This window comes from Tauraco erythrolophus, chromosome 3 (assembly GCF_009769465.1).
Source record: "Tauraco erythrolophus isolate bTauEry1 chromosome 3, bTauEry1.pri, whole genome shotgun sequence".
NCBI lineage: Eukaryota > Metazoa > Chordata > Aves > Musophagiformes > Musophagidae > Tauraco > Tauraco erythrolophus.
This window is the reverse complement of record NC_141467.1, coordinates 70211657-70223953: the sequence shown is the minus strand read 5'-3', so window position 1 is coordinate 70223953 and position 12297 is coordinate 70211657. Positions and strand designations below refer to the sequence as shown.

Sequence of the window (12297 nt, the reverse complement as noted above, 5' to 3'; positions counted from 1 at the left end):
CCCCTCTCCTCTGCTCTCATGAGACCCCACCTGGAATACTGCATTCAGCTCTGGCGACACTAACAGAAGGACATGGAGCTGTTGGGAGTGAGTCTAGAGAAGGGCCACAGAAATGATCTGAGGGCTGGAACACCTCTCCTATGAAGACAGGCTGAGAGAGCTGGGGTTGTTCAGCCTGGAGAAAAGAAGGCTCTGGGGATACCTAGCAGCCTAACAGTCCCTAAAGGAGGTCTACGAGAAAGTTGGAAAGGGACTTTTTACAAGGACATGTAGCGAAAGACAAGAGATAATGGCTTTAAACTGAAAGAGGGCAGATTTCGATTAGATCTAAGGAAGAAATTCTTCACTGTGAGTGTGGTGAGACACTGGAACAGGTTGCCCAGAGAAGTTGTGGATGCCCCATCCCTGGATATGTTCAAGATCAGGTTGGATGAGGTCTTAAGCAACCTGATCTAGCGGAAGGTGTCCCTTGCAATGGCAGGGGGGTTGGAAGTAGATGATCTTTAAGGTCCCTTCCAACCCAAACCATTTTATGATTCTCATAAATCAGTCCCATTAATCTTATTTATCCTCTCTAGAATGGCTAAACCATTCTTAAAAAAATGACCAAAACCGGACATTGCATTTCAGACAAGGTCTCACCAGATTCACACAGAGAAGTATCCTTTCAAAGATTGCTGCCTCATATTACATATAACTCAGTGCAACTCCTGCATCTTTTGATTGCAGTGTTACCTCTACATTTTATTCTTTGTATTTCACCTGTTTGATTTCTTCCTTATTCCATACCTTTCAGCTAAATTTCATCATGCTGATTCCAAGCCATTACTTCCACTTGTCAAGTTCTAATTTTGATCGTGTTCTCTAAAACAATCCCAACCCCAACCTCTGCCCATGTTAATGTATTCTGCAGTTTTCAAGTGCATTTTTTCCTCGCACAAGTCATAACCTAAGTGCTTAACCAAAAAGGGATGAGCTCCAACAGCATCAACACCTTCAATCTTCTGCCAGTTTAACAGCTGCTACTGTCAACTTTCACTTGTGAAAATGTCAAGGTGGAGAGTGTCAAAAACCTTCAGAGTCAAAAATATGACACCTACTACTTCCCTCTGAGACACTATGCTGGTTAATTACTGGATATTACTTTTTATTTTTTTTAGTTAAAAAGTAAAATAAATTGGTTTGACGTGATCTTGATGAACGGACATTGGCAGTTTTCATCAGCTTGGCTTTCAGTTATGTGTAAGTGAGGTGTTTTCGTTCGTACCAAGGCTGCTGAAGGAAGTCCATGGAAACTAAGGATAATCAGCACATCTGAAAAGTCAGTAACTTGCACATGACTCAGATGCTTACCTTCAGTCATTTGAGTTTGAAAAAAATGTGGCCTCCATACTAGCCCGAGGTCCCTTATAGCATCCAGCAGAGTGACCACAAAAACTCAGGAGTATCAAAAAACCAGACAACTCTCCTTGAAAATATAAAACCAACCATACTAACTAGTACTGATATATCCTTCAAGCACAAAGAAAGAGGATAGCTAAAATTGTTAAATCTTCCACTACCAGAAAAGTTAGGCATCCATTTTCCATTGGAGGACTACTGCCTGTCTAGAAATTAAATGGTAAGGACCTTACATGCTACGATGTGGTAGACGAGAGTTTATAGAGCTTTAAACTGGGCAGAGGTCCCTCAATAGACCTTGAGGATTCAGCTGCTCTTTCAGAAAAGAGTAAAAAGCAGGCAAACTGTGGCTTTTACCTGGAAACAAGAAAGCGGTATGAGGCCAAAAATATTGTTCCCGAACACTGAATAAATTGCACCAATATTTAGAAGTATCTCCCTATTACAGTTTCATGTGTTTGAGCTTTTTGTGTTCAAAAAGTAAAACCAGGAATAGGAACCAGCAGACATGACTAATCACATTTAATTCTGTGTGTACTCTAAGCGTGTTAAAAAAACCTTGCTGGAATATTCAGCTTTCCAAGGTTTCTGAAACAGAACATTTACTTTGCTACTTTTTAAAAGCAGTGCATAAAGGCTTTCTATTAGAACATGAATGAAAATCATCTATTCACTTCTGTATTCTGAAATGAATGGAAGAGAAGCAATAGTGATGTGAAAGTTGATCTTGATTTCTGCATTTTGTCCATTGTCAAAGTATGAATTACACACATTCATTACAAACAGCATTCATAAATATTTATAGCTAATTACAAATTGACCAGAGCACAGGTCCTTACCTCAAATCCTAGTAAGTGACTACCACGATAAACTAGCTGTAACTGATTGCTTTCATACAGCAGTTTTAGAGATGCTACAGAATTTCCTGGACTTTGAACACAAATTAGCCACAGTATCTCAAATATGTGTCACAGTGAATGTTTGCTTTTAAAAGAAGACCACTGCGATTTTACATAAGTGAACTGAGCTTACTGCCAGAGAGCGCCCATTGATCATACGTGACTTGGCACTACTGTTAGAAATATGTTTAAATAAAATCTAAAAAAAAGAGAGTTGGAAAATATATTAAAGAGGTTCCTGACCATTTGGAGATCCGATCGGGAATTCAGGACAAATATATTGTGATAGGTATGAGGCAGACAAAATTCTGGATTTAATGAGTGAAATAGCCTTATTCTAAGAAACTGTTATCTTCCTTCATAATAAAGTAAAAAGTGTCCTTCTCTATATGGACAGAAAATAGTCTTCTTAATGAATCACACTTTTCTAACTATGATAGTCACTCTACTTATGCCAAAACTAAAGTTGAGGACTATATTTATAGATAATGAGATACATTCGTATCTAGTACTTCAATGAAATTAAGATATATTTTTTTTCTCAATTAAATAAATCCTAAGATAAAGAAGATTCCCAGGCAGATACCATGAAGTTGAAAGGCTATATGGAGTTACTTTTGTAAATCTCATTGATTCTTTCTGTGTTCAGTTCCCATTTTGTATTTAAGCTGATTCTGCTACTACTGATTGATTTTGAATACTCTTTTTGATATGGGGGATGAAGAAGTTCTCTGACACCAAAAATAGAAGATAAACAGTGTCTGTCCTGTGTTGTTAATTGTTTTATTTTGGGAAGGCTCCCTTAACTTTGAGACAGTGAGCCTTTCTGCTACTTTCCACTTTCAGTTTCTTTACTTGGAGTTGCTTAGTTGTTGTTGGCATTAGATCAATAAAAGTCATAACGTGGACTTATCCACTTGCTTACTTGGCCACTTCACATTGCACAATCCTTTGCTAAAACTGCCAGAGAGAATAAGAGGATAAGTCAACGTCACTGTGTTCTTTGATGTAGTGTCAGTAGCCTTTGAGCACAGGCAAAGGAGCTGAAGCACTTCCACCAACCTTTGAAGTGGAGCAGAAAAGTGGAAAACCAGAGGGAAAGCAGGCAGGTTCACTCTGAAAAGAGCTGCTCTGTTCTTGGCACCCAAAGTGCTCTCCAGCCACTTATGGGATTCCACAAACCCAAGTCCTCTGCTCGAAAGGAATGGGAATTGTTTTTAACCAAGCATCCCTGAAGAGTTTTGGCAAAACAGACAAGAAACACTAAACAGAGACGTGAAAAAGTTTTGTCAGAAAGGTCTAAGAAATTTAACAGGGCACTTCTATTCAGCATAGAAAATTCATCAAAATGTGTAAGTCCACAACAAGGCCTTTCTTTGTGTTTCCTAATGTGTTTCAATTCTCTTAAGTTTACTACAGACAAAAAAAATCTCAGCTGGGAACTGACAGATACACATAGAGAGAAACTGCTACATCCAGATTTATGCAGGTCATAGGATCTAAAAGCATCACAAAATAGCCAAAACTTTATTTCAATCCCTATTCAGTCACTATGATGACAAGAACAATGTTTTACTATTATCCATGCAAGAGCTCTATCCGCTAATGGATTCCTATGATCAAATGTCCAATGATCTCTATTTAAATACAGCATGAATTTACCTGAGGAAAAATAAAGAAAAATAAAAAAAGAGAAATATCTACAGTAATTCTTAATTTTCTTCTTCTAAAGCCTTCATGAAGTTACTGAAATGGAGGGGGAAACCTTCAAGTCTCCCAAAAATATAAGGCTCTACAGAAGTCACGAGTTAGTCATGGGTTTGAAAGGAATTATATGGTATCAGCACTTTCAACAGTTCACTATCAAAGTTTTCAAACTAAGACCTTCAGAGGTAATTTATCAACACAAAGTAAGAATATTTCTTTTTTTTTTCACCCGTGAACAAAATACGGATCCAATACTGCTGTAAGATACACATCCATAATTGTTCCTAAGAACCATGTGGCTATGCAAAATAAATTATTCTAATCTAAAAAATTTTTAGAAGTATTCTTTAGAAGATGGCATTTTATTCATAAGGTTTGCACAATAAAAGCTTATAGCATTGAGGCATGGGCTTTGTGATGACATCCATAGGATGTATCAGCAGGATCTGGCCAAAACAATATTAAAAATAATTAAAGAAGAAAAGACTTCCTTGCTCTAGAGGACACTGGTGTTCTCCAATTACAGTAATTACAAAATGCAGTGTGTGGCTGGGTGCCAAGAAATACCAGGTTGAAATGCACTGCTATCTATCAAGCTGGGAACCTAAACACTTTTCAGTCCAGCAAAGGCACATGCATGGAATAAGGATCTCGCATGAGCTGTTTGACTTGGTCATTTGTTTGGGAAAATATGTATGAAATCAAGGAATGAATACTAAAAGAATGGTTTAAACTAGAATGCATTATAAATTCATTAATCAAAATTGCTTTTGTGAATTTTATTCTTGGTGGGACCTTTTAGTTTGCAGAGTTTGGAAAATAAATTTTGGAATATAAAGGAACTAATAACTTCCATTATCCAAACAATAATGACTATTTTTAAAGTGTTGATCATGATAACAATGAAAAAAACACATTTTTCATTAATATGTTCAGATTTATTAAGGTGCAATGTTGCCAATGAAATTATCAGCAAAAAAAAATATTTTTGCAAATTCAGTCCAGGATACACAAATAATGCTTACGAAAAAAAAGATCAAGAGGTTAGAAAGTTGTAGGGTTATGATGCCTAAAACAAGTTTTTAAAGTTTTTTTAACACTTTACAATCTAGTAAGAATTTATTAATAATGAAATAAAACTCTTCCTGAGTATCATAGAATAAGGCCTTCCACATCAAACCGGTCTGAACAGCACAGCCATGTACTGAGTACCGATTTCCTGATTTGGTCACAGTCTCCTGTATGTTATTTATTTAAGGGTGGGATTGATGGCAGTAGAGTACATAAGGTTGTCCAAAGTCAACCTGCCAAATAACAACTTTAGCCACAGGAAGAACATACTGTCTTACATATTCCAAGATTATTACATTCACTGACAAGCATACGACAAAGCACGATGGTTCCCGTTTTTGCCGTAAAGGCTAGGTCTTCACCAAGGGAGGCTGGGCAGGCACAGACTGCTCAAGCACAGCAGAGGAACACGCAGGGACACCAGAGCAGCCGCAGCGCAGCCCCAACAGCACACTGTCCTGGTCAGACGGACTGCTGCCAGCAGCAGTTGCCATCAGTTTTCAGTACTAACTCCGATATCTCTTCCATGCAGACATACCCCAAGCGTGTACATGATGTGAAGGCCACGCTGGTGTCAACAGCCCAGGACGGGAAATGTCGAAAGCACGGTATTTCATACGATGCTCTGATAAGCGTTGTTTGGGTGCTTTGGAAGGGCAGCAGGGAAATGTCATCCCTCTCTGCTCTCTTTCCAGTGCTGTTAAAATTCTTGTGCACACCAAAAAGAAAATGTTCCTTAACCCTTTCTTGGCTAGGAAATAATTGCGTACAGCATAGGGCAGGATAAACGTATATACAGCATGCATCTGCCATGCATTTTCATAACAAACTATTCACCACAATCTCAAGAAAGATTTTAGGTTTTTTTCCTATTGAAGTCATAATGTTGACAATTCAAAAACTCTCTCAGCATTGAAGGAAGAGGTCTAGGAAAAAATGACCTAACATGCAGTCATAAGGTCATATAAGGCCACTGCAGAGGAGTTAACTGAATTTGTTGGACTGCTGTTCCCTACACAGGAGCTTATGCAGGTTCGCACACTAAAATCCTTCTATATAGAGAAAGAGACAGAAAGTGAGTCAGAGGATCCATATCAGACTTAAGAAACATTTGATGAAACTAAAAATATTAACAGTATCAAATTGCCAGGACCAGACAAAATTCTTCAAGAATCTGGAAGAACTTGACCATGAAACTTCTGAATTACTGTGTGGTACACAACCTCTCTTAAAATGGCCTCATTACCGCAGTAACAAAAAAACGGTGTGGTTGTTAAAATTTTAAAAAGCTTCCAGTAGATCCTGAGAAACTGCAGACTAAAAACTTACTTCCATTGGGATGATTTCATAGGACAAGTTAAAAAACTTATTAAATGTACAGACAATATGAATTCCTCCCAAATATATTAGACTTTGAAAGTGTCAACAACATGTGGAAAAAAGTTGAGTGAAGGTACGCTTTCTACAAAGTTCCTAAGTTATTTAAAAGATAATAAATGAATAAAATTAAGCTATCATGAGATAAATAAAATAGTGACAAAAAAACAGATTTAAGAATATGAAATAATTTTTCAAATTTCCCGCAAGACGTGTCCATGGTCCTCTGCTGTATACCTTCCTCACAAGAGCTCAAGAAAAAAGAATACAAGATGTTATTATTTACTTAAGGTAGTTAAAAACAAGATAGGAAAATAAAAGGTAGAGATAGCAGACTCACTAATACTAAGTGATTGGAAGACAAAATGAGAGATATCATTCAGTGTGAACACATGCAAAATAATGAGGACATTGCTGGAGATCACAGTCAACTATACATACATTGTAGTGTAGTAAATGACCTCTTAGCACATTGGAAAAATCTTGGAGCCATTGTGAATAGCTCTATGAAAACATTGGCTTTAGTTTAGCCACAGCCAAAAAATAAAAGAATGTTAGAAATTATTAGGAACCGAAAAAAGAAAGAAAAAAAAAAAAACAAAAACCTGTATCAATTTGCAGTATGCCATAACTATCAACAGTTTGGTTTGTTCCCTTTGAATTAGAAGTAAAACAGTAGAACCATAGCAGATAGAGAAGGAACACAAAATGGAATAGTTTTTCAGACAGAACAGTTTTCAAGTAAGAGGAGTAGGATTTCAGCTGAAAAAGATGTGACCACTAAGGATATTACTATTTCTCACAATAAAGAAAAACAAGGTGTCAAATAAAAGAACAGGTTTAAAGCAAAAAAGAAGTACTTTTTCACACAGTGCATAATTAAATCTATAGAGCTCTGTCAATTTGATGCTATGGATTCAAAGAATACAAACGGATTCAAAAGGGTTCAAATTCATAAAAGAAAATTCCATCTAAGACTATTGCATACAACAAGTACAACAGCAGATTTAGGAAATCCCTAAGCTGCTGTTTGCTGGAAGCTGGGGGATTTCATTGCCGGTTTGTCTGTTCACATGTTCTATTCTTATCCTCTCACCCTAGGAATCCCTTACTGCACACCACCAGAGCCACAGTACTTGGGAAGATGAACTTTCCATCGGTAAGTTCAGCCAGACAACCATGAGAACATTCTGTTCATTAGACATATCTGCTGTGAATCTTACTGCAGCTAGTAACTTTAGGTCTCCAAACTGTGATAGCCCAGTACCCTTTTTCTTTTTCAAGGCATAAGGGGAGAGTGCACAGCTGTACAGAAAATCAGTAATTCAACTTTTTTGTTTTCCTTTTTTCTTGAATAGAGCCAAGACCTTATATGCTGGAGACCATCCTCAAAAACTTTTCTCCTCTGCATAATTTAAACTAAAACGTGGCATTAGCCCTGCGATTCTCTCAAAGGTAAGGCTGAACTTCGCAAGTAAGGCATATAACCAATAGCATATAACCAATATCTCCTACCCAAAGCGTGGTTCTTCATCCCTCCCATTCCTTAGCTATGAATTCCCACCCTCTTTCATCAGCACTGATGCTTATCTGATTCAGACGTGTAGGGAGCCAGTTTCATGACTCAGACTGTAAAAAAAACAAAAAAAAAAATCAAAAGAATAAAATCTGATTCTTTAAGTACTTCGATCAATCTCGTCATCAAGTCAGGTATGTGCCAGTGCCAGCAGGACAGAGGTATTTCAGCCAGAGCCACCTGTTAGGTTAGCTTAGTTGTTCCACACTACCAGTGCAATGAGAGCATGCAGTCCTCACATACCTTCTCCCAGCTCCAAGCATTCTTGGAGATCTTAAACTTCTCAGCTATACGACAGAATTCTAGAGACAGGTGTACCAGTGAGGCACCTTGATCACCTCCATTTGGATTCCGTAAGACATAAGGCTTCACTTCCACAAGCAGAGCCAGCTCTATTTACCAGAAAAGGTTTTACTAGTACAAGGGGCAGCTTACAGTGACCTGACTGTGCCCGTACCAGGAGACTTTTTTTGCCAGCAGCTCTATACTAATAAAGCACCCCAAAAGTAGACGAAAGTATTTCAGCTGTACTTATCTAGCTCAGTAAACATCAGGCAAACATTTAGAGGGATTGTTTCCCTATTCTGAAGCACTGGAGCTCACCTTTGGTAAGACCTAATGTATCACACGGCAAAGATTGTTTTTTAGTGGTATGGGTCTATCTGCTGAAACTTCTTTTTTAATTAAACATCCCCATTTATCTCTATCCTTTATTTTATACAAAAAATAGCCAAGTACAGTTTTAATTCTGTAAATACTGGGGTGTTTGAACTTTCTGTCATTCACAAAATAGATCCAGAGGTCACAGACCCTTGGAAAAACAGATCTAAGAGTGCTTATTTCTTTATCTGGAAAAGTGGAACTTGTCTGTCCTATTATTTAAAATGCATCTAGAAAAATAAAGTGACTAGTAAGTGTCAAAACAGACATTTGTTTTAATTATGAACAAAAAGCTAGCAGTAATAGCTATATAGCTATATCTGTCACAAGTTATGAAATGACAGAATGGAGTTTGGGCCTGTAATTTATTTCTTGTGTATATGCACTATGATAATGACCAGATACTAGTCTGCCAAAGGAGTCTTTTTGCACAAAACAAACAACACGTCCTTAATGAGCTATCGTTTATTGCTCCTTCTTTGCTGTTCAATCTGTGGCTCCACACCACATTTACAATTTTGTACTCAAATTTCGCTCTTATTAAACAGTAAACCAGCCCTGATTCCTTTATGACACTCGATATAGAAAAGAAGGCGGACAATCACACAATCACAAACTGTATCAAAAAAATATATGGTCAAACAATCAGAAATGCCATTATTTCTGCCTTCTGTTCAAGCAGCAGAGGGCTCCTGCTCTCTCCTAAACCATCCTCTCTCAGTTCCCACCTGCTTCCTCCACTCACTCCCAGGATCAGTCTTTTTCAATCGCCTCTTTAGAATATTTCTGTGCTCTTAAACTCTCCCTAAATTCCTGCTCTCAACTTTTCTCTGTCCAGAGTCATAGTTCTTCCCCTAGTCACATCTATACATCAAATACTCTTTCCCTCCATATCACTGATTTCTCAACACCTTCTTGACCAGACTCAGCCTCTCTCCATGCCATTCTCACAGGTTCCTGTCCCTGAACATGCATCTATCTCTTTGACCAGATCCTCTATACAGACCCTTTGCATTCACAAATCCCAAACTCTTGTCCATCCCAACACTTGATTCCTTTGGCTATTATGCCAAAATTGAATCCCACTCTCTTGAAAGCTGCTGTCTCATTCTCAGTAACAGGACACAAGAATATCTTCTCAACTTTAAAATCGGGTAATCTCTTTTCCATGCTATTTGTACTCTGGGTCAGGTGTAATTGGAGAACACAGAAAAAACAACAACAAAACAAAAAAAAATTGTTGCAGATGTAGACCTAACACAAAGTCTAGGCCAAAGTGCGTGCAGCACAGGCGGAATCTTTGAGGAATACAGCTGTCAAAAATCTAACTCAAATGAGTACATCCAAATTCTTCCTTCCAAGATATAAAACACAGGTAAATGTAGAATGGCATTAGGAATGGAAAAAGGTGCATTACTGAAAATCAAAGCTACCCTTTCGTAGAATCCTGGGAAAAAGTTTTGCAGTACTTTCAGATAGGAAAACGATACAGTCTTCACTATTCTCATTTTATAAAAAGGCTGGACAGCTTTTTCTAAACTTTTCCAGAAATAAATCAATCTGGAAACAAAAAGGTAACCTATATTATAATAAGGTGTGAAAAAGCCAAAACAGAAAACAAAGTTTAAGGATATGTGCAGACAATTGTAACTGAAAGGGTTAAAGGCATTTCAGATATTATCATCCCTTTGTTTGGAGATGAAATGTGGTAACTAATTTTCTGATGACTTTTAGTCTAATATGGTAACACTCACATAGGTAAACTTAAGTCAAACTACCCTTATTGATGGTTTAAGCAAGCATGGTTTCTCCAGGACACATATATGCTCAGTTCAATCAGACCTCCAAGCTGAGAGACATCACTCCAAGCTGGGAAAGATATCTACATTTTGAGATGTGCTTAATATGATCCTCTCACAACCTCACAATGGAAAGTGTCCGGAAAACTCTGTAATATATGGTATAAATAACTCAACTTATAGCAATGCTATTTCTCTGGTGCCTGGACAGATAAACAAATAACACACAGTGCAGACACAGGAAAAACAATTGAGCTTCTCTGTAGAAACAAGAATACAGAAGAAAAGTTTCCCATTCTTGTCAGACGTCTGGACTTCTTAAAAGCTCTAATGACCTGATTTGACCTAACTAGCAAGGAGAGATCGAGTTAGCCTTGAACGATGGCATAAAATTAAAGTTCAAAAACATGGGAGATTTAAGTCTACTAATAACAAACCAAATATAGAGGCTTCTTAAAGGAAAAATAACAAACAGAAATTATGTATTACATTATAATCTGTTAAACACAGGAACATACAAGACTTCAGTCCAGTAACACATGCCAATTTAAATAGAATACTTTCTTGTTATAGGAGCCTCATTTCACTCAGAAATTCCATCCAACCTAGAAGCATGGGAGAGAATCCATGTGATTTTGAAACGTCATAGTTCAGTATTCTTCTTAGATGGTAACTTTTTAGGCCACAATCAACTATTTTGAGTAATATAATTTTGGAAATTGGTCCCTAACCCTGAGGAATTGCCACTTAAATTCAGGAGGGCTATGAGAGATTAAACCTACTAATATCAGTAGAACATGACACTTGATCCACAAACAGACATTTTTATCTCACAGTTCACCCCTGTACAAAAAAAAAGACAAACAAGTAACAAGTGCTTTAAATGAGAAAACAAGCAAGCTAAGACTGAAAGTATACTGTTTTATAAAGTGACAGTAACTATTCTAAGAACATTTCTTTCTGCGTGTCGCTATCAGTTTTTCCTTACCATATATTCCATATTGGAAGCTGGTGGATACACCTGACCCCGTAATTTATTATGAAGATCCAAGATACTTTGCATATCACTGTCTGTGATAGCCCTTTTCCCTCTCTGCTTGGCGATCCACCACTCACCATCTTCATCCATGTACTTTTCCAAAAGTTCCTCTAAGAGCGTGGCATTGGGAAGAACCATTGCAGAAACTGCTTGAGTTATGAATAGCAAGGTAGTTACTCTGAGCCATTCCTGTACTACATACTTCATGATGAATGATCTCAAAATGCTCAGGAGTTAGCTCCAAGACAAAGTCTTTCTTCCACGTCTGTTGGCTGTAAATGCATAAAAGAGAGTAATGTAATTTGGAGGCTGAAGCACTGGCCTGTATGAACTTAATGAGCAACAAAACCTGTAGTTTGTACAGAGTTGGCCACTGTTGTTTTAGGGGGAGAAACCAGGATGCTACTTTTTTTTTTTTTTTTTCACTTTAATAAGTATACATTGTTGCTTTGAGGAGATAGCTTATCTTCAACCTTATGAACTTCGGTTTGTTCAAGTGGTTTTAAAAAGTACATTGGCATGCACATTTCACTGCCTGCGTGCAAGAAAGCATGCTTTTCATATCTCCTTAAAAGGAGCCAGACATGAATGAAGATTAGACTGTAGATAAGGTCTTCCAGTATTGGAATTTAAGAACAAAAAAAGTTAAAAGGCTTCCATTCATTGCCAAAATGTGAACTGAAAATCACAGTAAAGTTGATATGAAACACCTTCTCTTGGTGCACTTCAAAATATGACTTTGATCAAACCTTTCGTTTTATGATTTCC

At 37.4% G+C, this 12297-nt stretch overlaps 1 protein-coding gene across 1 annotated transcript in view; it reads right to left on the bottom strand.

Moving 5' to 3' along the window:
- The window catches only part of CRISPLD1 (cysteine rich secretory protein LCCL domain containing 1), a 42802-nt gene extending 31066 nt beyond the window's left edge, over window positions 1-11736 (bottom strand). Inside the window, exon 1 of the mRNA XM_086609407.1 lies at window positions 11479-11736. Within this exon, the coding sequence (XP_086465533.1) occupies window positions 11479-11736 (258 nt within the window). The remainder of the gene's footprint in view (window positions 1-11478) is intronic.
- Window positions 11737-12297: the final 561 nt, after the last annotated feature.